The sequence below is a fragment of the Gallus gallus genome, chromosome 8 (genome assembly GCF_016699485.2).
Source record: "Gallus gallus isolate bGalGal1 chromosome 8, bGalGal1.mat.broiler.GRCg7b, whole genome shotgun sequence".
Lineage (NCBI taxonomy): Eukaryota > Metazoa > Chordata > Aves > Galliformes > Phasianidae > Gallus > Gallus gallus.
Window position 1 is genome coordinate 1,096,324 of NC_052539.1, and position 26,299 is coordinate 1,122,622.

The following is a 26,299-nucleotide window of genomic DNA, read 5'->3' on the forward strand; positions in this document are numbered from 1 at the left end:
AGACTTTCAAAGCTAAACGATGCAATTTTTCCACCTCCTCTCACAGTTCACGATTAGAGTTCACAAAGCTAAGTTTGACTGATCTGTTGAATGGGTTGGTCAGTTGGTTTGAGTTTTGAGCTTTGTTTGCTTCTTTTTTACAACAAGAATCTCACCAATTTGACAGTTTAGCTTACTTCTAGAAAACAGAAACAGGAGAAAATCAGTTCTTCATATAAATCAGTAGTCAGATTTACAATCTATATTACAATTATCACAAACATTCTATAGTGCTAACTACTCATTTGTTCACTTCCATGTTTCAGCAGAAGAAGGCTTCAGGCACTTCAGTGAATGTACCAGAAACAAAGGATTCCCTTTAGAATCCATTTCCAAATAAACTGCCAGACAGACTTCTGCTTTTTCTGCCATATCATACAAAACGCTGATGAAAAATTACATCTCTACCTATGTGGCCCTTCCCAGCATTCCCAGGACGGACCATGCAAGAGGCATTATTCACACCATCTACTAGGCCAATAACATACCTTATTCCTGTGCCTATTGCAATAGGAGTGCGGGAAAGTTTTGAGAGTGTTTCAATCACCTGGAAAAAAGAAATTAACCATGATTAGTTGTAGAATAGAAACATAAGAACTATCTTCTAATCACAGCATATGATACAAGACAACACAATCTGGCTGTGCCATATACTGTGCGATGTGTACTTGCACAGATGGTCCATGACATGATCTTCACTGCATGAGTACTGAGAGAAACAAAGGGAAATTTCTTATAAGTTACAGCACTAGTAAAAGAAATTAAGTAGATATAGAACCAGATCATGCAGTACTTTTAACTTAAATGTTTACATAAGCTTTATCAGCCTTGCCCACTGCTCTGGAAATTGTTTTCTGTGTTTTTGTTTTTTGGGTTTTGTTGTTGTTGTTGTTTGATTGTTTTTTAGCTACAAAAACATTTCATTTGAGCGCTACCAAAGGCTGACCAGAAGAGGGAGCCAAACGACAAGTGAAAGAGCCCTTTCAGGACTCGCTTGGAAAGATTTCTATTTGCTAAACAGGAAATTAAGCTATACATTTGAGTCCATAAGCTCTGTTTATTTTTAGAAGACTGAAGCAGCATGGGAGATCTCATTTTAAGAAAATACTTCACACTAGTTCTCAAGGTTATACAGAAGAGAGGAGAACATTAGGGAGGGTAAAGGGGGGATGTCTGGTCATAAACAGAGTCATTTTGCTGTCAGCTGTAATAAGAGAACAGCTCACACTCAACGTAGAATGTCCTTTATGTTACAGTTCCTCTTATTTTGAGCGCTATCAGATTGACAAGTCTCATTTGCTAGTGAGAAAAAAGATGCCAAAATGACACCCAGTAGGACAATGCCCCCTGAACATCCCGGGTATTTCAGGTTGGCTCATTTCAGCTTAAAACACAGATTAAATTCAAGTCAAACCTCCCAAGAAGATTTAGAGAGGCAGTATTAAAATTCAGGTATAGCAACGGATGCTCCATGGACATTTGTGAATAACATTTACAATTAAAATTATTTCTTGTCGAAGTTCTAATTACAAGACTAGCCGGATCATGAAGTGCATAGAGTTAAAAGTACATCTCTCAGAGGAAGGAAAATGACATGTTCACACAAGAAAGTGACAAAGTAAAAACCGCACAGAATAACCACCAAGTACAGAGCCTAAATTGAAGTAAATAACGGCCAAAGTGAATCAAGTTTCTTTAGTAAACAGCAAAACTCCAAAATGAACTGAAAGTTACACCACTCCAATGGAAGAAACATTTGGCGCTCATTTAAGGTGTTTGGAAAACACAGCAAAATCTGATTTTGCTGTACAGAAATGATCCCTCCCCCTCCCCAAAAAAAATACACGGTGTACATAATCAAAGATGACAGCACCTTAAAACCCCAACAACAGGAGCACTGCAATACATACAGCCTAGAAGAAAATGCTGAAAGCTGCAAATAAAGTGATTAAAAATGTTAATTAAAGATTATTTTATGTTATTTAAAACATCAAAAAGGAAAAAGAAAAATACTCTTAGAATTTCTTATATGAAACCAGGTAGGTTGTGGTTTATGTCACAGAAGAGCCACTGGTCTCTGCAAACCTGAAAACTTCAGTGCAGAACTGGGCAAAGACCACTGAACTCTATGAGACAAGGCTCTACAGGAAGTTAGTCAAAAATTCAATATCAAGCAAAGTGATCTGTCCTGACAGATGGGTGAATATCGACTGGCAAAATAACAGGAAAAGAGGTTTAATGGTTATTGAAAAAGTGGAGGGCAAGCCTGGTGAACTAAATATCCTTCTCCTGTTTCAACGTGTTATTTCCTGGCACACAAAATATCATCTTCAAATGGTTTCACCAGCCCACGCAGATCCTTCTCCTAAAGGGATTCTCACTTAACTGGAATAATCAAACCCAACACCTTACCCTTTGTACCTAGCTATGGCTTGATTCAAGATAACATGAAACCATCTGGAAAAAAAGAATGAATTTTAGGAAGATAATGAACAAATACTATTCCCAAAATGTACTGTCAATGTGTATTTTGCAGTTAACAATATGCACACAAACAAAAGCAAGATTAGGAAATTAAGAGAATCTAAACTTCTTCAGAAACCAACGTGAAATCTGCTTTTAAAAAAAAAAAAACCACAAAGGTGAAGAAACCAGAGAAATGCCTGAGAAAATACACATAGAAAAGAAACCATGGCTAGAAAAAAAAGGTGACAAGTAGTATATTTCACTGCTCTGGAAAAAAACAGAAGGTTTGTCACTGTATGAAGAAGAAACATGCTAGCAAGCTAACAGGGAGAATTCTAACAAAATCTGAGCAGCGGTTAAGAAGAAAACTGCAATCATCACAGCAGCTGTCCGTGTCTCAGTAGAGATACACCGTTCCCCAGGAGGGGTTGATGAAGTGTGCCTACACAAGCCTTATGGAAGGAGAAAGCCCTGGGCAGTGACTGCTATTAGTCCATATGAAAACAAAATAGGTACAAATCAAAGATCACTAATGACCCAATGTTTTTAAGATTCAAATACCTAACTGAAAACAGCTGCAACTTCTACAGAATACAATTTGATCCTTGCTTACTGACCACTCCTATTATAGCACAACTTAAAACAGCACTCTGACTAGAAATATAATGGTTTCTATCCAATGGTATTTTTGTTATCCTTTTCTGAGGAGTTTTGTTGGGTTATTTCTCCTCTCCAAAGAATTTAGAGAATATGTCAGGATACATGCCACAGCTTACACAAACAAATATACGAACCTGTCAGTTCTGGTCAACACATTAGGCCTAATTCAACACTACACATATTTACTTGCTTCAACATTAAGTGGGGGAAAGAAGGTTTCTGCATTTCTCCTACATGAAATCTCAGTTCTTTGTTGTTAATGCACTGCAGAATTTTTTCAGAGTTCCCTTATTTCCGGGTTCTGTAGGGAAGGTCTCAGTTATGGACAGGCTGAGGTGTCAGAAAAGCTATCAGAATTAGACCAAATTAACAAATTCCACTAAAATTACTAGACTATCCACAGTAAAACATCTGACTTCCAAACTGAGAGAGGAATTTGCTAAGCAGCTCTACTTTGAAGCGCAGTGCAGCTGTTGTGGGGAAACTATAATACAGTGCAATTCTGAAATCCAAAATTACACACTCATATGAATGTTCAGAAGATTCAACTGAATGCTTCTCATGTTGATTTTTTTATTGTTTTTTTTGTTTCGGTTTTTTCCTTTTTTTTTTCCCCCCCCCCACTCAGAGGGACTTAAACCTGTTTTACCCAAGAACCCTAGATGAATTTTCAGTTCTCTCTCGCAGCAAGCCCTCAAACCCTCCATTCAGACAGATGCTCCTGCCTAGGCTAACGTGGATCCCAGCTTCATGTGCAAAATTAGCACTTCTTGCTTGTACAAAGCCCAGAACAACAAAGCTTCCATGGCTGGGACTATTCTACAACAAGTAACCCTACAAAGAGCCCCAGGAACTCTACACCCTCTGCACTCCCAGTATTACCCGGAATAGACACCAAGAATTAGATAGTGAGTAAAATTCTACTTATGCTATTTATGTTCTAGCAATCTATACCATTTAAAAAGCAGGCTGTATATTCCGAAATATCCTGCAACAACTACATCAAATCATTCAGTCAAGGTGTAAATCTCACTAACTCTACTTCTCCCCTACAGAAAACCAGGAACTGGTAGGTGTTTGCAAGAGTCTTCCAGTCACAAGAGGAACCCCTCCCGGCTCAACGTTGCTGCCTCCCACTGACTAACTCTATCACACAAAGGTTAAGCAGTTCTTTAGAAGTCACATCAAAGCCACACTCCAAGAAGATGCGAATATCCAAACCTGGTTCTCAGTACGCAGCCAGTTTATGCAAAACATGGCACGAAATTCAAAATTTGAGCCATGCAAGGGGAAGTGTACCTTGGCCCATGGCCCAGTGAAGGACACTACTCCTCAGCCTTGTTTCAGGCACAGCTAGCAAGAGCTACAGCCTCTCTCAGCCCATTAATTTCTTATTTCAGTAATTACTCCAACAGCAGATTTTTTTTGGCTTGGTATTTATTATTGTTTCACTTGACTTAGTGTTGTAGGTCATACTCTCCAGTATATGTCAGGACTCTCAAATCCCTTGCCAAAATGTTATTTTTTAATTTCCTGCTGCCATACTCTCCTGCAGCCAATCACCTCAAGTACTCCTGCACACACCTACCACAGCAGTACACTAGAGGGACTATTTTACTTCTTTCCATAGCCATCATGTCTGAATTTAGAATCAGCCTCACTAAGTATTTTGGTGGAGTCACTTCTTGATCTTGTTTCTTAAGAAGCAACTTACAAATCCTACAATTCAAAAGCAGACAAGACACATTTTAGAAGTACTTTTCCTCTTCTATAGTAGATAAAAACATATAATTTTGTGGCTCACTGTTTCCCCTAACAGACTTGTCCTTGCTGCTGACATCTGCTTTTAGGACTAGGCCGATACTTACATTGATGATGTTTAGCTAAACTGAAAATACTAAGTCATCTGCAAGTGTTGATGGCAATCGTTTCAGAATTCATAACAGTAAAAACTTAGAATACACATAGGCTAAAAAAAAAAGCAGTTCAGGTTCCATGCATGCACTTGAACAAGTATGTGTTTTTCTAACACAGCAGAAGTCACCAAGAGTTCTCAACTATATTCTATTTCAAGACTTGTCTTCAAAATCTGGGCATTCAGTTTAGTATTTGAGCACTACATTTTGTTGCAAAGGTAACCCTCTTCTCTCCATTGAAGAAAATTTATTTAGCCAATAGATACAGACAGAAATAAAGCAGTTACATTTACCAAAGAAAAAATATTTCCCCCAGCCTACTTTTTGACATGTTGTTTTGAAACATGCATTTGGTTTTTCCCCCAAACAGGATTTTACTACATCAAATTTTGGGGATGGGGAAAAAAAAAAAAAACTTTAGTTATACAGGAAAACTAATCTTTCATAGAGTTGATCATCTCTTTGGCTCTGATAAGTCTCCATTCCATTTTCTTTAAGAAAACTTCTGTGATTGGTAGCTACATGTCTAACATGCTCTCTATCTAGTGATTCCCTATTAACTACTTCACAAGTTGTAACTACTCTCAGGCTCAGGTCTATGCACTTAAGACAGTCTCATAGCTGCCTAAGACTGCCTAAATTTAGGTAACACCAACCCAAAAGAAACTACATAACTGCTATTTGCTTCCTCAGAAGAAAGTCCACCTGTAGTTTGTTATTCAGAAAGAATGTTTTTCTGTCTATGCTTGACTAGGTCTGAACATGCCTCACTTTTGTATGCAATATCAACATACTGACCCTTTGTCACTTCAAGAATCACTTCCTTCAAAGTCTCTCTAAAATACGTTCAAATTTCCATCGACGATGAAGGCACTTGTTCAATGAGGTTATAAAAAAAAATGCCACATTCTATCCTGCAAGTCTATATCAACTTCCAACTGTTTTCCCCATCAAAACATGTCAGCAATACAAAACGGATTAGGAACTGAGACCTAAAGAATACTATTAAAAGTTAGAGATTCTTGACGTATGTGCCCTTTAATATTAACACATTTCCCACAGCTCACGGGCAGAGTCTGAAAAACTAAAAGCTAGATCAAGTTCCAAGTTTATCTTCCTAGGAGATGGCAGACAAACTCTGAATTACTTGGGTAATACCTATACAGGCTGATGTATCATATTGAGTGTATCATAGTGAGGATGCTTCCAAGCCAGTACTACCACTCATGTCCTCACACAAAGCGGTTTTCCCGCAAAGCTGTTTTCACTTATGCATCCCATGGTATAGAAGATAAAAAAGCAAGATAACTTCATTTTGTATATCTATCATTCAGACCTAAGATCAAATTGGTACACTTAAGTACGTACTCAATAACTAACGTTAATAAAGAATGTTTATCATTTACTACTCTGAAGAAAGCATCTGCAGTCTACCAGGCCCTGGATAATTATGGATCAATACTTCGTTTGGCACAAAGAGGGGGGAGTGCATCTCTTAGTATTTTACTGTAATCCATCATTTTTCAAGGCCAGGTTTGATGGGGCCCTCGGCAACCTGATCTAGTGCCTGACTAAGTGGTCGACAACTCTGCCATTGGCACTCAAGTCAGAAATAGATGGTATTTAAGGTCCCTTGCAATTCAAGCCATTCTATGAATCTATGATTAGCTTCCAGACCAAAACACCTCCAAGAACTGTTACATTAACATTTATATTTAAATTAGTTGATAAAGGTTTAAAAAAAAAGATGACACTTGGCCAGACAATTCCACGGTGAGTCCGTGGCATAATATGCTTCTTAGATGTGTTAGGTGTATTACATGCATCAGTAAGTCAATTTGAAGATTTTCTGTCCATTTGACTTGTTCCAGCATTGTGTTGGTACTCCGTGCTAGTTCCGCTTAGTTTTAATCAAAGCACAAGCCTCTAGGGAAGGGGGAAAAATGAGGGATATTCCAAAGAGGCAGAAAAAAAAAATGAAAGCTCCAATATGTATGGCCTAAAAGTAAACCTAGATTCATACCCCTAAGAGGCCATTAAAAACAATAAGGTAGTTTTAACTCCCAGCTTTGCAAATATGCCTCTACTAAATACTTCCATGGCATACACTGAGATGCCTAAGTCATACAGACATGAACATGTGAAAGAAAATTTACAGCCTTACCACTCTCACCAGCACTTCATTAGGAACACCATGGTCTCCAGACCTTGAGCATATAGAAGTGTAGAAATGTCTGTTTTTGATTAAACAGAACTTCACATAGCACTAATTGTCATCTCATTAAAATTATGAAATACAAGCTTTAGGAGTACAGCAGAAAAGTATGTTCAAGTCATTAATTTCTATTGGGATGATCACCAGCTATAGGATGCTGTTTCCTCCCTGATATCATCTCCAGCTATCCCAGTTTCAGTGTCTCTCACTGCCTGTGTCAAATGTTCATTTCTCCTTAACTACATCCTCCAGATATATATCAGAGGAATATATTATTCTTCTCTCCCATCTCATCTTAGCACTGGCATTTCAGTAGTAAATAGCCAAACTATCCCACTGAATCACAGTAGAGAAATTCACAACTCCAAGCCAAGTTCTCTGTGACTGACAGGAGCCCACCAGCAACTCTGAAAAACAGTTTGAAACCAGCTGCCAAATGCTTATGTAGAGAGGGAGCAAAGGTAAAGCAACTGCTGTAAAAGCTGTTCTTGGCAGTCATTCATGTTTCCTCTGAAAACAACCTCAGCTCCCATCTGCAAGAAGAGACCTCCATCATGCTGCTGTGCTGGTTGGGGGAACATCTGGTGGATTAGACATGGATATCAGGGCATGCACGTTTTTTCCTTCCCTCCCAGGCAGGGGATAGGTACCATGTGGGCATTGCCTTGGGGAAGGCTCATCCTTCATCAATTTTCTTCAAGTGCGTCTCCAGTGTCTACACGCATAAGCAAGTAACAGGAAATTCTCTCTCTTGACATAAAAAAAGAAATAGCCAAGACAAAAAAAACCCTCCCGGGTGTTGCCTCCTCCTCTTTGTAGATAAGCAAAGTACAGGGTTGCAAACTAGTGAGACTTCAAAAGTGCTGGAGAATCAACAGCTATAAAAGATGCAATGTTTTCTCTAATGCATTGTGAAAAGGAGAGGTGAGGCAGGTGGCTTGGCATGAGGAAGGCAAACAGAGACAAAGAGGTCATTTCAAGAAAACACTCTGAATGTTAAAAGGACAGTAAATATAACACCCATAAGGACAGGGCAGGGCTTAGCATATTTACATACGTTTACATCTTGTTGCACCGCTAGACAGAGGCATTTAATTCCCTGCTACAGTATCAGAAGAGCACTAAGTTACACTAAGCCATATCTGATGCCATATTCTTAAATTACAGATGTGAGGTACCTCCAGTGCTTTCCTCTAGGACTGGTGTTTAAAATAGAAGTATACATGTAGCTTCCAGCAATATCAAAGGGCAGGCTGGAACCCACACTAACCAAGCCCATATCCCATCCCGTTAGCTCACTGAACATATTGAACGTTTCAACCCTTTTGCAGGGAGCAATAGCTCAGATCACTCCAGCTCCTGAGTGGGAGCAGTGGGCCTGGGGCTGCACACACAGCTCCTGAACATGGCTAACGCTAAAACAAAAAGAGAAACAAAACTGAATGCTCTCCAGGAATTCTTAACAGACAATCTCATTATTAGGAATATAATGAGCAAGTCTTTAATAACCAGAAACCAATTATGCACACGAATTTATAGCTATTATACAAAAATTGCTCTTAAAATCTCATTTTTCAATTTCAGCCCAAGACAAGGCTACAGATCCTGGCCCAAAACATGGAAGTTTCCCTAAACAATTCTGCTCTTACAAGGAAGTGAGAAAAACCAAACTGCACAAGCAGCATATTCCAGCTAATGTTAGGTTTGCTTTGTCCAGAAGACCAAGATACTAACCAAAGAAAGCAATGGGGGAAGGGAGCTTCAGCAGCTGCTTCCTGCCTGCAGCTTGTGGTTTTGGTTCTATGAATACCTTCGAGCCTCACTATGCCTGAAGGGCTTCGGGTTGCCTTTTTTTTTGTTAAGGTGATGTTGCTTCAAGAATGACAGCCTCACTTCAAGCACTACTTCAACATGAACTGAGCACTTAAATGCTGCAGCTGGTAAATCGCATGTGCAGACTGCCTTCAAGCACACTGCCAGTGTACCAACTGCAGAATAAAATTTTGTTCTCTTCTCTGATGCAGTTATTTTTCAAGTTCTACTTTAGAAAGTATATGCTCAGGTCAATTCTGCAAAAAACACCTGCTGTTGAATTATTACAGTCCCCTTCATAAAAGCCTTTATAATGATAACTCATAGTCGGTGTTCTCAAATGCTATTTATGATTTGTTCAAATGCTCTCTTCCTATGACTTTCAAACACTCTTATTGACAATACCGCAATATTTACCTTATTTTATAAGGGCCATAACACTAAACAATTGTGGACAAAGTCATTTTCTCCTGTACTTCAAATAGCACCTTTGAATATACTCCAAATCTCTTCTTTTACGTAAGCATTCATTTTTCACCCTTAATGACTAACAACAGGATTTTCCAACACATTCACAGGGTAAAAATAAATATGGGGACATAAATTAATACTGTCTATCTTTCAGAACCACATTTCTTTTGCCATTGTCCTTTAATAGACTTCAAAAGACTTTTTTCTTTTTTGAAAACAAGCAAATTCTCTAAACTGCAAACACCAGCTAAGGTGTTTGTACACGTAGTACACATTTTGGGTGTGCTTGACCTTGGATGATCCATATCAGCACAAACATGTTTGAGAAAGAAACAAGTGTTTTGCATTCATTATTGATTGCACCTTAAGCAAATACGACCTTAGGTATGCATCCTAAAGTTTAAGTGGTATGTGGTTCCTGCACTCCCACTGTATTATTTCACTTTTATATTTAAACCAATTCCTTGCCAACCTTGATATCAGTAAGAAGGATGTTAGGAGGAGACTCTGCAATGGACTCCGCAATTTCTTCCTCTCTTCTGTTAAAAGCAGAGGAAGGTCTTTCTCTTCCTGTCTTAAGCAAACCATGCACTGCCACACTTCTCCCTTTGCTGAATTCATTTTACCACAAATTCAACCGAGGTTGCTGAATGGTATCAAGTCCCACTTGAATTTACTCTGAATTACTACACAATAGTTACTGGGGTAAAAATAAGTTTTCTGTCCTCTTCATCTCGGCAGGAAAAAAAACTCCCTGCTACAGAGAGCAGTGCACAGGGAGCAAGCTGCTCCCCGACACACACAGACTTGCATTGTAACTTACAAAAGCCATTGGTTATCTTCAAATCTCATGCTCTGGAGATATCTTCTCAACCAGAAGTGATAAGGGAATGAATCAGTCCATAGCAAAAGCATTGCACCTGCCCTCCTCACTACAGAAAGATGAACAAGTCAGCACAACTCACTTAACTTGCACCTTCTACCACTCTCACTTAAAATTGTTGTCTCTGAAACTAAGGTACCTAAGAAGGCATTCTGCAATAGAAACAGCAAAACTATCAATTCCCATTACAGAAGCCTGAAAAGCACTATGGCTTGCTTCTATCTCTCACTGTCAGTTCATTTAGGTGACAAGCAAAACTACACTTACTGCACTGAAAGAAACTAAGAAACTAGGTTTACCTTCTTAGTATGTTTGTTCTTAATTCTCCTTTAGCAGGATCCTTACTCTGAAAAATCATAAAAGGAGAGAAATAAATTCACTTGCTTATTTTATTCACTGTTCTGTTCCCTTGAACACGCAGCAGCTTGCAGACTTGAACATTATCTATAAATAGATAGAACTTAAACCTCAAACTAACACTACATTCCCAACATAGAACTGCACAACAGAGGGAAAGAAGGATTCCTTTTTTTAATTTTTTAAAAAAGTTGGAGTAATTTGAATGTGATGGTGACAATCCACAAAATAGAAACTCTCTGCCAGTCAGCCTCTGACTGACATCATACCCTTCGCAATGACAGTGTTCTTATGCTGCCTACAGCAAAATGAAGTCAGAAAGATCTTGGAGAGCTTACTGTTAGTCATGAGATCAGTTAGAAGAGAGAAATAACAGACTAAGAAGATGTCTAAGGGAAGTATACTATTTCATCTTTCAGACATGCCTATTTGGGTCAATGTTTTTTTTAAGCCAGTCACCTATTAGCATCGTAAGACACAAAAGTATTTGAATGTAAAGCAAAAAAATATATATTTGAACGCAATAATAATAGCAAAAGATCAGAAACTTCTCATCTCTGTACCACTGAGAATATCACATTAGACTTTGTGCCCAAGCCACTAAACTGTCAGAACTAGATCCCACAGCAACCCTGTAACCCTGACTGTCCTCACGCAAACTAGAATTACTTGAGCACTAAACTAGGAAACAATGTTATCTATGGCTAAGAAAAGCAATACTTGCTTTAAGTCTTCCTGTCATTTTCGCGTGGCAAGGAGGATGCAGCATTCTTCCTGGATGCTTTAATATAATTCCAAGAATGCTGTGTGGCCTCAGGCACAGAAATAAAGGAATAAAGTTCGAGTACAACTTCAAGGAATACCTTATTTTACTGCAGCAGTATTAGAATGCACAGCAGCCACCACCATGTCCGATGCTAGTCTAGGGACTGAAGCACCAGAATTAAACTGCACACAGAAATCACATGTCCTATCAGTATTTCTAATGTGCTCTTCGACCTCTTGTTTCTGTCCTGCACTTACGTGAAAGGGGGCTGGGATGAACATAACTTGGATTTATAACGCAGTATAAAGCTTTAAGATCAATTTCAATCCTGCATGGAGCACCTAAGAGTTCAGTGAAATATTTGATTCCAGTCAGGCATTTCAGTCCAACACAAATTGTCCACACCAAACACCATACCCAGAGTGTTATTCAGTCCCACTGCAGTCACTCAGCAGAAAAATCTAAGAGTGAATGAAAGCAGAAATAACTGCAGGGCAAGCAGAAGCATCCAGATGACACACCATGAGTAATTCTGAAACTGTTCAGTGTTTTAGACAGGAAAAAGTCAACAGAAGTGGCCACACTTGATGGACATCTACATCTTCTACTACATCTTCTGTGGTCGATGCACAGAGTCATTTCTGTGAGATTTAAGTGGGAAAAGACATAGCAACCCAACAACCTTGTGTAAGCACCCTGCTTTTGATCAACTAACATACAATATGAAACAAAACTTATGTGATACCAAGTGCTTAATACTCTACTGGTAGCACTGCCATAGGTACAAAGATCTTATTGAGAGGCAATGTTCAGAGGAAAAAAGACTTTCATGGGTCATCTGTTCAGGAAAAAAAATTCTGTTTTGCTTTACATCAGCAACCAAGTTCACAGACTAAACTACAAGCACAAGTTGAAAGTCAACATTTTCAAGTTATACTCCATGTCCAGCAGCAATCTAAATTGAGTGATGCTTCTTCTCCATTTTTTACGTCAAAGAAAATCTGAAGAAAAAAAAAACAGTTAAAGGGTATGCAGGCCAGTGGATGTTAAAGGAAGTGGCTGAAACAGAGTCAATATCAAGATTTCAAGAAAGCTGTTAAGTATTAGTGCTTGTCGTTTTATCCCATGTGTTTCTAAATATATTTTCTAAAATTGCGTCCTTCAATTTATTTCATTTTTACTTGGCAAGCACTAATTATAATGCTCATAGCTATTTCCAGCAGCAAAGAAATGCCCTTGCTGCATTCATACCAAAAATAATAGCTTCAAGGATGAGATACTATCAAGCAGTTAAACACGGCAATATTGAACTGAGGCAGATGCGAAAAGCAATCCTCAGCAGTGAAATCAAAGGGTTTGGAGAGAGTTACGGTCTGGAAAAGATAAGAGATGTCAACAACAGAAAGAAGTGAGAGAGGAAGTTGAAGGAGGGAGGGTAAAGCAAGGGACGGAGGGGAGAAATCTCAGTCTAGAACAAATCATGTTGTCAGCTTCTGACAAGGTTTGAAATGACAAATCTAATCTCAAAAATTAGGAATGAAGATAAGAAAACTGAAACCAAACCTGAAAAGCAACTGAAATAAATTGCAAGCAAAGAGTCACAGTTCTCTCAACAGTCGTTTGTTTCCAAAAAGAAACAAAAAAAAAACAAAGAAACAAAAATATCAGACAAGCTTATCCCATGAATCTTTGTTACCTGTATTAACACTGTTTATTTCTTGCTGTAGCTGAAGCTAGTTCTCAGACAACATTCAGTATTACAGAGTAACAGGCCAAGCTACTGCAACGGAAGTGCAATGTGTCAGAGGATTTTGATGGTCAAGGCACTCACATGTCTCGCTGCCTGGAGCAGTCCCAGAGAGACTTCTCAGGGCAGCCTTTGACTACTAAAGCTATCACACTAACAGGGCAGGCAAAGGAAAGAAGGGCTACTGAAGGGACTCACTAGTTCAAGGCTCCTTAGGCTATAAGAAGCTTCACAGCAAGATTTCTGCTGTAATCAATTCTTCTGCCAAGTCAACTAACGTGGACCAATTAAAAGCCATCATGACGACTGAGGCACAATGTCAGACCAATCCTTTTCTACCAGCCAAGCAGCTCTGCTAGAACTGTACCAACTCCAGACAGTTGGAAAATGCTGACTCAGCTTCTAACATTCTACCTACCATTACAAAACAAACGTCCCTGTATAGCCAGAGGTCTGCACTTGCAAAAATGCATGAAGAGGAAAAACAAGATAGTTTGATAACTTATCTATTGGAACAACCAAACTGTGTCAAATTGTTTTCAACATGTATGCAAATAGCAGAGCAAGACCTAATATTAGTATAGTAAGCTGAGTAGCTTAATGCAATAATTACTATCTATTAATAAGGTGTTTTTTTCTTTACATTTGGGCTAGCATTTCAAAAGCAATCTTATTTAGCATAGAAAGTGGATCAACTTCCACACAAGTTTACATTATTGAAACACGACGAAAGCTCATCTCTCACATGTCTGTGGGAATACCTGCTTTCCCTGTATCAGCTCCAAAATTCATCGTCACATACCATTTCAGGGAAACCACTCAGAAAATGAGTAAACCTTTTGTAATGCTTTGCCCAAGCAATATGATAAAGCACCTTTCACGCCAGTCAGAAAAATATATTTAAGGAGAAAGAAAGCTTACTAACTCTTACTCACCTAAATGGGATACACCTCCTCTCTTAGCCGTAACTGGAAACATCCAAACTATTCCCAGTTGGCCTAGCTCCATGTTTCTCCATCCACCTCAGCGGAAAGAGTTGAAGACACCCAGTATCTGGCTATATGACTGGACATGGGTGCTTCAATTATAAATGACAAATGAAGGCACCAGCATCCACTTGAAGTTAAACAAATCAGCTTCTACACAAACAATTATCATAAGCTAAAGCACTCTGTGTTTCACCATGAACTAAGCAGAGACTAGCCCATTACTGAGGGCACACAAACTCAATGACACCATCACGTGCACCTGTGGTCTCCCAGCACTTCCCAGCCAAGAGCAGCAGGAAGAGGCACACACAGAATGGCAGCCTGCATGGGCAGGAGCTGCAGGGGCAGAGCACATGCACTGCAGAGTGAGTGAGAAGAGCCCAGGCCCTTTGTGCTCCATAACATTAGGGCTGAGCAGCTCAGCTGCAGCCTTCTGCTTGCAATGACTGAATTTGAATGACTTGCACCACCACAGGAGCCCTATAGCACTTCAAGCCACCCAGGTTTTATACCTACAGAACACAGTACATCACTAAACCCAAGATAAATTCCACATCATTTTTTCCCCACGCCCTCTATAAGCCTTTTTCCCTTCATACGCCCACGCACAGCTCAGACCACCAGCACTACCTGAGTCTGCCAACACGCACACGTACAGCACCATACAATGAAGGCCTCACTAGCTTAAAGCATACTCCAGTTCCCTCCCTTCAGCGCAAAGCTGTGCCTGGATGAGCACTCACTATTTCTGAGCAGCATTTTCTCTGGAAAGACTTAGAGCAGCTTCTGGAATTCCTCACTGAGACTTCAAAGAAGCTCCATTACTGTGGTATTTCTTACTGCCCTATCTTTTGTGACCCAAGCCTTGCTTTCTGTATTCAACCACCAATGGTAGCTTTCAGTCATATGTATGTCATATTTATCATAAGTACGTCATATTTCAGTATGTATTTGAGTAGAAATAAAAAGCTTTATTGTCCTCTCTGATTCAATATTCTCTACAACAGTTCTAAATTCAATTTTACCATAGAATTTGCTAAGTGAACTCTGAGAATCTCAGGAAAAGTAAACCTGATTCAAATCCAAGTTTCCGTTGAGAGTTCACAGCAGTACTCAAATCCACGCACTTAGTAGTGTGTTACAGACAATGGTACACAAATGGCCTCCTTTATGTCCCACTATCACCCCATCAAACTTGTTCTTAATGTCATTTTTTCTAATAAAAATTAAGACAAAACGCATGTAATATCTATAGTTCAGAATCAAGACATTTTTGAACAAGTTCTAATAAATGAAAGAATATTTTATTGCATGCAAATTTTTCAACTTGTAGAATTTTTTATTATTTTTTTTTTGTTTGTTTGTTTGTTTGGTTTGGGTTTTTTTGAACAATTTCTTGGCCTCAAAGTTTTAAGTTACTTCTCTGCTACTTGGAGTTTGTTGCTTTTTTTCCTCCATTTGAGACAGAGAAAATAAAATTTCATCAAACTATCAGTGCTAAGAATTCTTTCCTTACCAGAGGTTTGCTAGTGCCAGACAATGTAGACAGATGCCATTAGTTACTGTCCTATTCAACATATAAAATATACTCTCAATCAGATGCAAATAAAACCACACTTCAATTCCTTCTTATATGACTGAAATGATAAAAGACACCATGATATTCAAATTCTAACAGACAAACAAGAAGAGAGGAAGCTCAAGTGCAGGATTTCCAATCTAGTTCTAATTTTTCTCTTGTACGTAGTGAGTACTTCTTAGGCAGGCAGAAAATTTTGAAGGAATATTTAAATAAGCACAAGAATAACAGGACCAGTCTCTTGGTCAAAATTAAGAGACAAAACAAGACCGGAGAAACTAACCTGAAATGCAGAAACAGGGGAGGCCCAAAAACCACTTGAGAGGAAAGGACATAAAGCAACCTTCAAAGCAAAGAGATGAGAGAGACTAAGCATGAAGGCAGTGTGAAGGAGACATGGCAGCGATGAAGAGCTAACAGTTGCTAAAAAGGGAAAACAAATTTTAAAATTATGTGTTGAGTGTATAAAGTAGAAACAGCAATGCAGGTTGAGCCCATTATAGCTAAGGCTGGGGCAAGGACAGCATGAGGCAAGTGCCAAGAGCCAGGCATGGAGGAAGGAAATGTGTGGCTTTGCAGGTCAGCAAAGGGTTTCTGTACTCCACTGTCCTCCTCCTGAATCTTATCCCTCAGCTCTCCTCCTCACTTCAGTATGGACAGGTAAAACTGCTTGCACAACTTCAAAACCAACTCATCCTAACAAGCCTACTGCAAAGCTATCAACAAGAGTATGGAAACAGATTCTCCTGTTCACATCCCATACTTCTGAACCAATCCCACAGTGGAGACAGGAGGGTAAAATTATTGCTTTGCTTATGCAAAGTTTTTAAGTAGCACCTTCTCCTAGTGTTTTAGAAAGTACTACAGGCACAGGTGGACTATTCTCACTGCATAAACCAACACTTCCACAGTTGAAACAGGCATAAAGAAATCTACAGGTGTTTGGTGATTTGAATAGAAAGGTTCTCATGCACCCCCACTAACTTGGCACCAGCATCAGTATGCTTGCACTGATGAACTGCTAGCTAATCTCATTAATAAATCTTGCCTTTGTATGCATTAAAATCAGTCTGGTTGTGGCTTCTCTACAGATTCTGAATTTATGCCACCCACATGTGGGTGGCAAATCTCCATTTAAAAAAAACACAAAATGTAAACGTGAAATATTTTGCAATAATTATCTCATCCAAATGCATGCTGTGTGTTTTGAATCTGAGGTCTTTCACTGAGTTTTGGGTGATAGTACCTAATTCCAAATATCATGGCAATCTCTAACATCTTGTCTTATACCTGACATTTTAGGGGTGGGGAGGGAAATCAAGTCTGGAATACTTCGGTTACACCAGAGACAAAAAGCACCTGAATTTTACTGTGACAAAAATGAAGCAACTCTAAATTCTCAGAAGGCAAAATAACATCCAAGGAAGAGCAGTTCAGAGCACAGCACTCATAATTAGCTCAACATCCATTCATTCAAAATAATAATGAAATACTAACACACTACCAATACAAATATAAAACATTTAGCCTAATTAGCTGAAAGCAAGTTTATAACAAGTTGGCCAGTGAAATCTGTTTTTGGTATTATCATGCTTAAGACATTTTCTGCCAGAAAAGACACAGTCAAGAGAAAAAGCATCTCTCATGCAGTCTGTATAGAGCCTCCAAGTTAGGACATATACAAACAGAGACATCAACACTCGAAAATGGTATGATAACATTACTAATGAGGTGGTTCAAGAACTTACATCAGGTTTGCCAAACTAATCCTTCCAGACTTACAATGAAGTTTGTTTCCGAGACTTGCTGTTTTTCACAGATGAAGAAGACCATCTGTGTCCATCCACAGAGTCCGGTGCTCAAGCTGCCTAAACTTTTTCAGGTAGCTGAAGGGTTCTAATGAAGCTCTTCCCCAAAAAATAAACATCAAAACACATCAAAAATAAACTCAGAATCATCTCACTCAACAGCCTTCAGTATGCCAGAACAAGTATTGAGAGGACAAGTACTTTAGTCTCACAAGGTATTTGTGTATGCTGGACTGTTAGAATAAACCAGAGTGGTGACCAAGTAATTATTTAAAAACATGAGAAGCCACAACAGCCAGGTATTTTAGATGCAGGCAAGTGCTCTCAAGAGGAACATGTACAGCTATTCTTTTGCAAGGCTGGCCATTTTGTCCCAACAGCCATAAAAATTCTTATTTACTACTTATCCAAGAAAAGATGTTTGAAGGGAAACTTTTGGATATTTATATATAAAGCAAGTTGGTCTAACTCCTTATTTCACTTCTTTTGAAGAATAAGCTTTTGCAGGCAGGAGTTCATTGCAAATATCACTACACGAGTCTAACTACAACCTCTTATCAGGTTCTTGATAGCAATACTATTTAGACAGTAAATACAGCCAACTCTTCTGACTGCGACTGCTACAAGCTTGGCATTATTCCCTTTGCTAATGCCATGATTTACTCAACTAATGTTAAGAGTCATGTTGTGTGAGGTGTCAGCTATGTCACCTCCCAGTAGCTTTACCTAGCCTCAGAGCAGCAACAAAGGTGCACTCGGTACATGAGCCACATGGGATACAACCACGCTGCACCTCAAGGCACCCTGGAGAAATCCCTTCCCAGCTGCTAAGGCACTAACAACAAAGAACAGTGCCGCTTATTCTTGGCACATACGCCAAACCTCCATTGGCGGAGTTGGATTTGCTTGGACCACAAAGGAACAAAGACAAGTGATACATAGAGTGAGAAAAGTCTAGTGGTTGGCAACCCTGAACATAGCAGGGGGGTTGAAACTACATGATCACTGTAGTCCTTTTCAACCCAGACCATTCTATGATTCTATGATTTAATGAAAAGACTAGGAAGTACAGAAAATCAGTAGTGGAGAAAGCAGTTGTCCTTTTCTCTCTGCTTTCTCCAGCAGGGATCCCTCACACCGTCTCCCAGCCCAAGCCCTGCTCCCCCCACATGCCAAGACCCCACCCCCTGCCAAGCACCCCGGGGAGCAGGCATTTCACACTCCTGTCCCACAACTGGAGGAAATGGCCCTCCTTACAACACAGCTGTAAGCATCAACTCAATGTATACCAGTGTGTGTCTTCCATAAAGTCTCAGCTCAACATTTTACAGCACACGTGGTGCTGGCAAGCACATCTGAACACAGTGGGCACTGCAATTTGCAGTATTACATGAAAGTACAAAATACCAGCTACAGGAAGACTACTCTTTGTTTACCTAGCACCGGGGAAGAAAGTGCTACATAATGTGCTACTGAGTCATGGGGAAATCAGCAGCATCTCTGCTCAGCACTTGAAACCACACTGAGTTTTGGACAACAGCTTGCCCCTGAGAAGGCTGAATAGGAAGCTGTGGAAAAGCCCCCACCCCCCAGAAGCGACCTACATTCCTTTTTTTACTCCATTCCCCCAAAGGCATGGCAGTAAATCCTCTCTTAAATGTCATTTACATATTTTGGTAAAAACTTGATTATGGAGTACAACGAAACACTCAGCAAGCATCAATTAGCTACTGAAGGAAAAACACATTATGTACTTCCACAGTGTCACTGATACATTTTGGCTCAAATCAGTTCTAATTTAAAAGCACTTTGAACCTTTCAGCATCTTAAATTAACCATGAAGTAGAATTTTGCAAAATTAAATATATTTATGAGAGCTAGCCCTCAACCAGCTCTGCTGCCTAATTCTGCCCAATGTCCCTTACACATTCACTGAAGAAAAAAGCTTTCAGTTATATATCACTTTCAGACGTACTCAGACAAATAAGTAACTCAGTTTAAATCACAAATTTTATTTTACTTCATTTCTAAGTTAAAAGTCGCATGCGAAATATGCTTGGAATAGCACCTTTCAAAAAACTCAGACACACTTTTGCCAGCAACCTCATCATAGCACACTGTACAGCGTGCCCATGTTGCTACTTCATATCAAAGACTCTCTAAAGGAAGGTCTACAGACATATGCTCGCAAACCGTAAACAACGAGGGGAAATCCAGGATTTGATTCACATGCAAAGGCTAGCAAGAGCTGAAGTGTCGCCATTTAATTTCATTTCAGTAAACAATATTTTTAATTTCTTCTGTACTGTTACTTTCCAGTTAGCAGCTATCACAATTTTTTACTCTAAAGAGGTTGAACTTAATCAACAAATACATTCATCATAATCTTTTTGCGCTGATTGATTTCATTACTGAATGGTTATTTCAGAAATCAAATACTCGTTTTTCAATCAGTTGTGTTTTATTTTAGATATCTGTTCCATCTAACTTGTCCAAACTAATCTCACTATTCATGTTGGAATATAAAGTACTTTCTTCAATCATCTCTATCTGAAAATACAGCCACATTTTTGGCATAGGAACCAAGAACTTTTCTCTTTTTTCTTTTCTCAGCGCCAAGTGCCATCACCTTGGTCTGCCTGTCCTTGCACCAAAGACTCGCTTCCATTCTTCTACTCCCCTCCATAGGTTCCCCTATAGCTGTGGTACTCACAGAAGATGTCGTTACCAACATTAAAGACCCAAAAGGCTACAACTCAAAGTTGTACCATGCCATGGCACAGGGCATGGCAACTCCAGGTCACTCAGCCTGGCCAATATACCTCAGGTGTCAATGGAAACAATCCTCACAGTCCCACCACACCATGGGTGATGCCTCACCAGACAACAAGTCCCTGTACCCCACGCCAAGCCTCCCACCCAGGCAGGTGCTGGCAGCCCCAGGACTGAGGCTCTGGGTGCAGAGCAGGTAAGGGCAGCAAAAGGATTGCTTTTTGTGCTGGTGCTGAACAGGCAGCACTCGTGGGAAGGAGCCTGCTGTCATCAACTCCAGGTTGTTCCTGAGCACTCAGCACCTTCAACTGACCAGGGCTTCACATGAGATGACTTCGCTTCTACTTCTTCCTTCCAGCCATGCTTTAGGAACCTCTTTTGCTTTAGAACTGAGGAAAGCAAACATCTTGCTGACCCACATGGGCCCAGCAGCTCATTTACAGTCATTTTCCCTCCTCCAAAAATCAACCAGCCTTTTGAAACATTTTATTCTTAAACCCTTACCAGCTTCTGCAAGAATTTTCCCTTCCGATCATGATTTGATAATCAAATAGGGAAATGCCAGGCACACCTAATTCTACAGCAGCTGGCAAGTTTGCTTTAAATTTCTGCTGTGATATGATTTGATCAAAACAAAAAGCCCTCTCCCTAAACCAACCTTATGTTTGCACCAAAGGACACATCTGTTTTCATAGCAAGGTAGTCTTTATGACCAAGCAGATAGAAGACACATATTCATGAATACATCCATATACACTCCAGTGCCATTTATTCACCACAATGTATGTGTCAGAACAAAAATAAGCAGGACACAATTCTTCATTACCAAACACCTCTCTAACCCTGCCATCAACAGGCTATGAGCTCTCTAAACACACACTGCAAACACTTCTCACTGATTTAACACCTACTTCCAATTTATGAAATACTCAAATGCTGTTTCTTGCTGCCATTCATTATAGGTTTCACTTTCTATTGAAAATGGGCAGAAAAAAGCAGTAAATGAAACAACCCATGAGACTAGCATAGCATCCTACAGACTGAACAAACGCAGAAGTGCATTCTAGTGAAAAGTGCCAAATAACAGCATATTTTCAAAAACAGATGTCTTTCTGTAGATAACAGTAATAAAAGAAAAAGATAAATCCTTATTTTATTTATGTATTTTTACTACAGGAGGCTGTTCAGTGCTTGATCTTTATGTAAACATACATGAACAAGAGCAGCATCTAACAAATAGCATTTCCTATATATCCCAAACATTTCATTAGCTTTGTAAAGGAGATAGTATTTTCTTACTCATTTTGAGCATTTCTATGGAGAAGAAAGCAGAAACCTGACTACACCTTTTTCTTTCTTCATTTTCTCACTTCACAAGTATGCCTTTAAGAACTTCATCAAGTGCCATTCATCCCAAATCAGTTCATGTCACTGGAGCACTATAGAGCATTAAAATGTAGCAATTGTAGAGTTGGTTTATTGAGCAAACCCTGAGCTTTTTTTAAATCCATCACTAAGAGGTTGGAGAGTGAAGATACAGAACTCAGACACTGAGTGATTGTCTCGTTTTCATCAACTCATTTCCAATTGCCTATTTTTATTAGGTTTATTTTTATTTAGGTTTTATTATCTTTATAAAAAATAAGCCATCTTGTAGCATTCCCTAACATTCTGAAGTTTTATTATGACTATTAGGGTTAATAAAATGTGAAACAACTGGAATTAATCTCAAATATTACTGTTCATTGAAGATTTCCTGAGTGTTTTTCCTCCTCTCTCTTCCTGGAAAGGTACATAAGTTGTCATAACAACTATTGCTCTTCGTTGTGTTGATTTTGGTGTGTGCAACACATGCACATCTGCCTGATCGTCCTGGAATCCACTAAGCCTAAGGGAATACTCGCACACCAGGGTCCTCAACTTCAGCATGACTTTCTGTTTCATCATAGCCCAGATTTCCTTTGCACTAACAGAGCAACTAAAATGATCACAAACTGCATGACCTTAGCATTCGCATTCCATAATTTCACAGCAGTTGCTTGCTTTTACATAAACAAGCTTTTTAAGCATCAGTGAAGAGTTGGCTACACCATATACTATCTTAAATTCTTTTTAAAAGGTTGTTTTCAAACATTAGGAATTGATTTGATTAGTAGTAGTTGATATCCGATCACCTTGGCTTTTTTTTTCTTAAATCTTAATATTGCAGATTATTTCTAGAAACCTACTGCAAGGTCCTGCTATTATTTAACCTATTTTGAAAATAAGTCTATTTGTTCCTTACTGCCAGAGTTCAAAAACAAAAACATGTTCTTGATGAGTTGAATCAGAAAAAACACTACACTCGGTCACTGCTGACAATATTTAAAAGCACAGTAAACAAAGGCCTTTTTTTCCTGACAGTATCTGGACAGCATTTTCTCCACAAGTCCCCTAATACTTCTCCCGAGGCCAGCAAGTGCCTGTTGACATCAACAGGAGCTGGATCGAATCCCAATTCCCATTTCTGCAACACAGGAGTTTGAAACTTCAGAGAACAGGGATAGCAGCAAATTGTTGTGGCATACTGAACACCACAGGCGCTGAGGGAGGAGTGCGCAGGGCCGAGAGCTGACAGAACAAGCATCAACACTATTTGTTGTTTCTGGCACACAGGTAGAAAGGAAGAACCTGACAACGATGTGCTAGTGAAAAATGACTCTCCAGCATGGAATTTGCAATGAAAACACTGTCTGGCACCCCGCATGCGTGGGAGGGCATTTCATGCTCTGTCAGGAACTGAACAAAGCAACCATAAAATTCACTGAAGGAAAGGTGGCTGAGTGGGGATGGGTGATTACTGCAGAACACAGGGGTTTTTACAGCTAGAAAGAATGGTTTGAGAACCTTCCTCTTTCTGTAACATATCCCTTCTCTTTTACAGTCAGTCTAAAAAAGAATCACAAGTCTATGCTTTTAGGTTTGAAACAGAAGAAAACCCTCATTGTGTAACAGCTGATATCGAAGTCATACAGCACTTATGCACTGATGACATACTCACGGGGATGCCTGCTTTCTACGTGCTGCTGCTGCTTCAGCTTCCACCCTACTTTGCATAGAAGTAACTGCAAACACCCTTCTTTAATCACAGAGACCACAGAGTCTCTCCAGAGTGGAGCACAAAATTCAAGACAATTTTCCTTATGCTTTGATGCAACAGGTGAAAGCCTTAGCTTATTTACCCCTAGCTATTTAATGCAAGTTTCACCACTGTCATCAAGTATTTTTGAACCAGTATTTCCTAAGGTTGATAAATGGTGTACGTCTCCATACAGACAACATGCAGCTATTAGTACCACAACAAAGGGCTTTGCTTCAAAAAGATTGTGTACATACACACATATTTCAAAAGGAGATAGTAAACATCACAAGGACTATCCTATGTTTTTTTCCAGTCCAGCTTATCTCCTTGAAAGCATATCACTCATTTACAGTTGACACATTTTTCCTGTTGTCTTCATTACTGTACTTAAGTAGTCACCAAAATCTGTCAAAGCTGAATATTTTATCATAAGATGACAAATTGAGGTGTTTTTCTTTTTCTTTTTCTTTTTTTTTTTTTAATAAATTACATAATTTTTTTCTTTCAAGTACCAGGTATGTAAGGCCTAAATGGTCACCTCAGCAACAGGTCATTTACATCTCAGCACTGGTAATTACATGCCCATTTCTGACAACTCAGCTACAGCATGGCTTACAGGATATTCAAATGTTTCAGAGGATGTGGAAATTGCATGTATGCATCCCCATCACCATTCTGTCAACAGTCTGAGAATATGCGCCTGAGAGGATTTCTAAACCACATTATGTTATGTTTGTGCTCATAATCATAACAATAATAAAAAATAATTATTATATTAATACATTGTTATATTATATATATTAAAAATTATTATTATTATTATATTTTTCAAATAATGAGGGAGGTGAATTTGCAGAATTATTTTCAGAACCTGCAAAATGACCCAGCTGCAGCAGATGAAAAACGTAGGGTGCTGCTTTTTTGGCCCTTTGCACATCTTTAACCTCGATTCAGGAAGGCTGAGATTTAAGATCACATTTGAGTGGTTAGACACAGAAATAATAATTAAAGCAAAAGCTAAGTAGGAAAAACTGGGCAGAAAACCAGAAAGTTTTCTTATTCCTATCACTAGTAACAATAGTCAGAATTTCCAAAGTAACAGGTATTTTATCATAAGAATTCATATTTTATCATATGAAACCCCATGCCACCTCAGAAATATTCTCAAGCTAATCGTGCACACTTAACACTGTTAAACCATAGAAGTAACTGAGCATAATGCTAACTACACATTTTAATGTAATTTTCAGGAAGCTGCCTACATGCTCATTTGCAGAGGCTAGTAGAAATAAAGACCAGCATACTTAAGTGTAACATACCACAACCTCCAATTGCATGGCAAGCTTTCATACAAGCATGCAAGATCTACAGCATCAAAACTTATTTGAAAAAGCCACGGCATTTTCACCTGGTAGCAATTCCAGGAAGGGTGACAACAGCCACTGAACAGTATCAGGAGTATGAAGTCTATCGTGTGATAGCGTGGCAATATCACTATAAAAGCCTCAAGACTAAGTTCAACTAGTTTACTGGATCTAACTACACTCTGGGAACTAAGTAAAACAGTAAGTATATTGGATGGAACACTGATGGGTTTTGGTTTTTTGCTGGTGCTGTTGTTTTTAAACCAGTCACATAACGTCAATTTCAAAATAAACTCTGTTAAATATACAATTCAAGAGTGTCAAAAATATTTGTGCTGGGCTGAATTCAGCCTCAATTCAGAACTTGTTTCCTTGAATGCAATTATACAGTACTAATAATTTGCATCACAAAGTATTTCGTCAGAATCAGGCTACTTTTAAAAACAGACTAGTTATGTTCATGTGGTGGGAAATATGAAACCCATCTCAGAAATTAATTAGAAGTTATGTATCAAAGTTCTGATGTACATATTAAGGATATCTGATTGCCTAAACACCTTAATAAAAAAGACATGGATAGCATACAAGCATGAAAGCCCAGCAATTTGTTTTCCTTTTGATTGTGCAAGAAGCAGAGGAATTTAAATCTTTAAGATAGGTTACATACTAAATTTGTAACAAGACTGCATTTTAACAAATGCTTCCCCTTGAATATGATTTAAGAGGACAAAAGACACTCATAATCACTAACAAGTACAATTACCAGATTTCTCTTTGTCTTTTTTATTACTACTAAACAAAGGACTTAAATACCTGACAGAAGATTCAGTAAGAAGTAGTTAGATATTTTGGTTAATAGTCTTAACTGAAGTTTTTCAAACATGGTCACGCTGCAGACCTGAGTCACGATTGCACTCTGACTTTATCCTTACCTGCACGTATACTTACGTAAGTATTAGTTAATGAAAGTACGGGCTCTTTTAAAGAGAAACAATGTTTAAAATATAGCAAATTTGAATAAACAGCTATTTTTTCTGCTACTTCATTTTCAATGGAAATAGGGTAATGATACCCTATGACTCAAAAGCAGAAACCAAAGTTGAACAAAACGTATGCTAGCAATGACGGATCAAACAGATACGTGGGAGGCTGTGAACAATATACTGGAAAAAGCTTTTATATTTAGAATAACCAGTCATAGGTTTAAAGAAGAATGTATTTCAGGCTGTGCAAATTAAAATAGTCACATTAACCCATTGTAGCTGTATCTGAGCATTACAGAGAGTTAAAAAAAAAGCTTGAAAAAAAACTAGTTGTTAATAAACAAGACTGAC

At 38.8% G+C, this 26,299-nt stretch overlaps 1 protein-coding gene and 1 long non-coding RNA gene across 8 annotated transcripts in view; one reads left to right on the plus strand and one right to left on the minus strand.

Moving 5' to 3' along the window:
- The window catches only part of LOC107053912, a 29,183-nt gene extending 19,868 nt beyond the window's left edge, over positions 1-9,315 (plus strand). Inside the window, exons 3-4 of the long non-coding RNA XR_001467702.4 lie at positions 306-4,073; positions 4,221-9,315. This is a non-coding gene — a long non-coding RNA (uncharacterized LOC107053912). The remainder of the gene's footprint in view (positions 1-305; positions 4,074-4,220) is intronic.
- The window catches only part of VAV3 (vav 3 guanine nucleotide exchange factor), a 148,155-nt gene that overhangs the window by 94,058 nt on the left and 27,798 nt on the right, over positions 1-26,299 (minus strand). For all 7 annotated transcript variants that reach the window (XM_025152727.3, XM_015290228.4, NM_206863.4 and 4 more), the window contains 1 exon segment: positions 528-586. In XM_025152727.3, the coding sequence (XP_025008495.1) occupies positions 528-586 (59 nt within the window).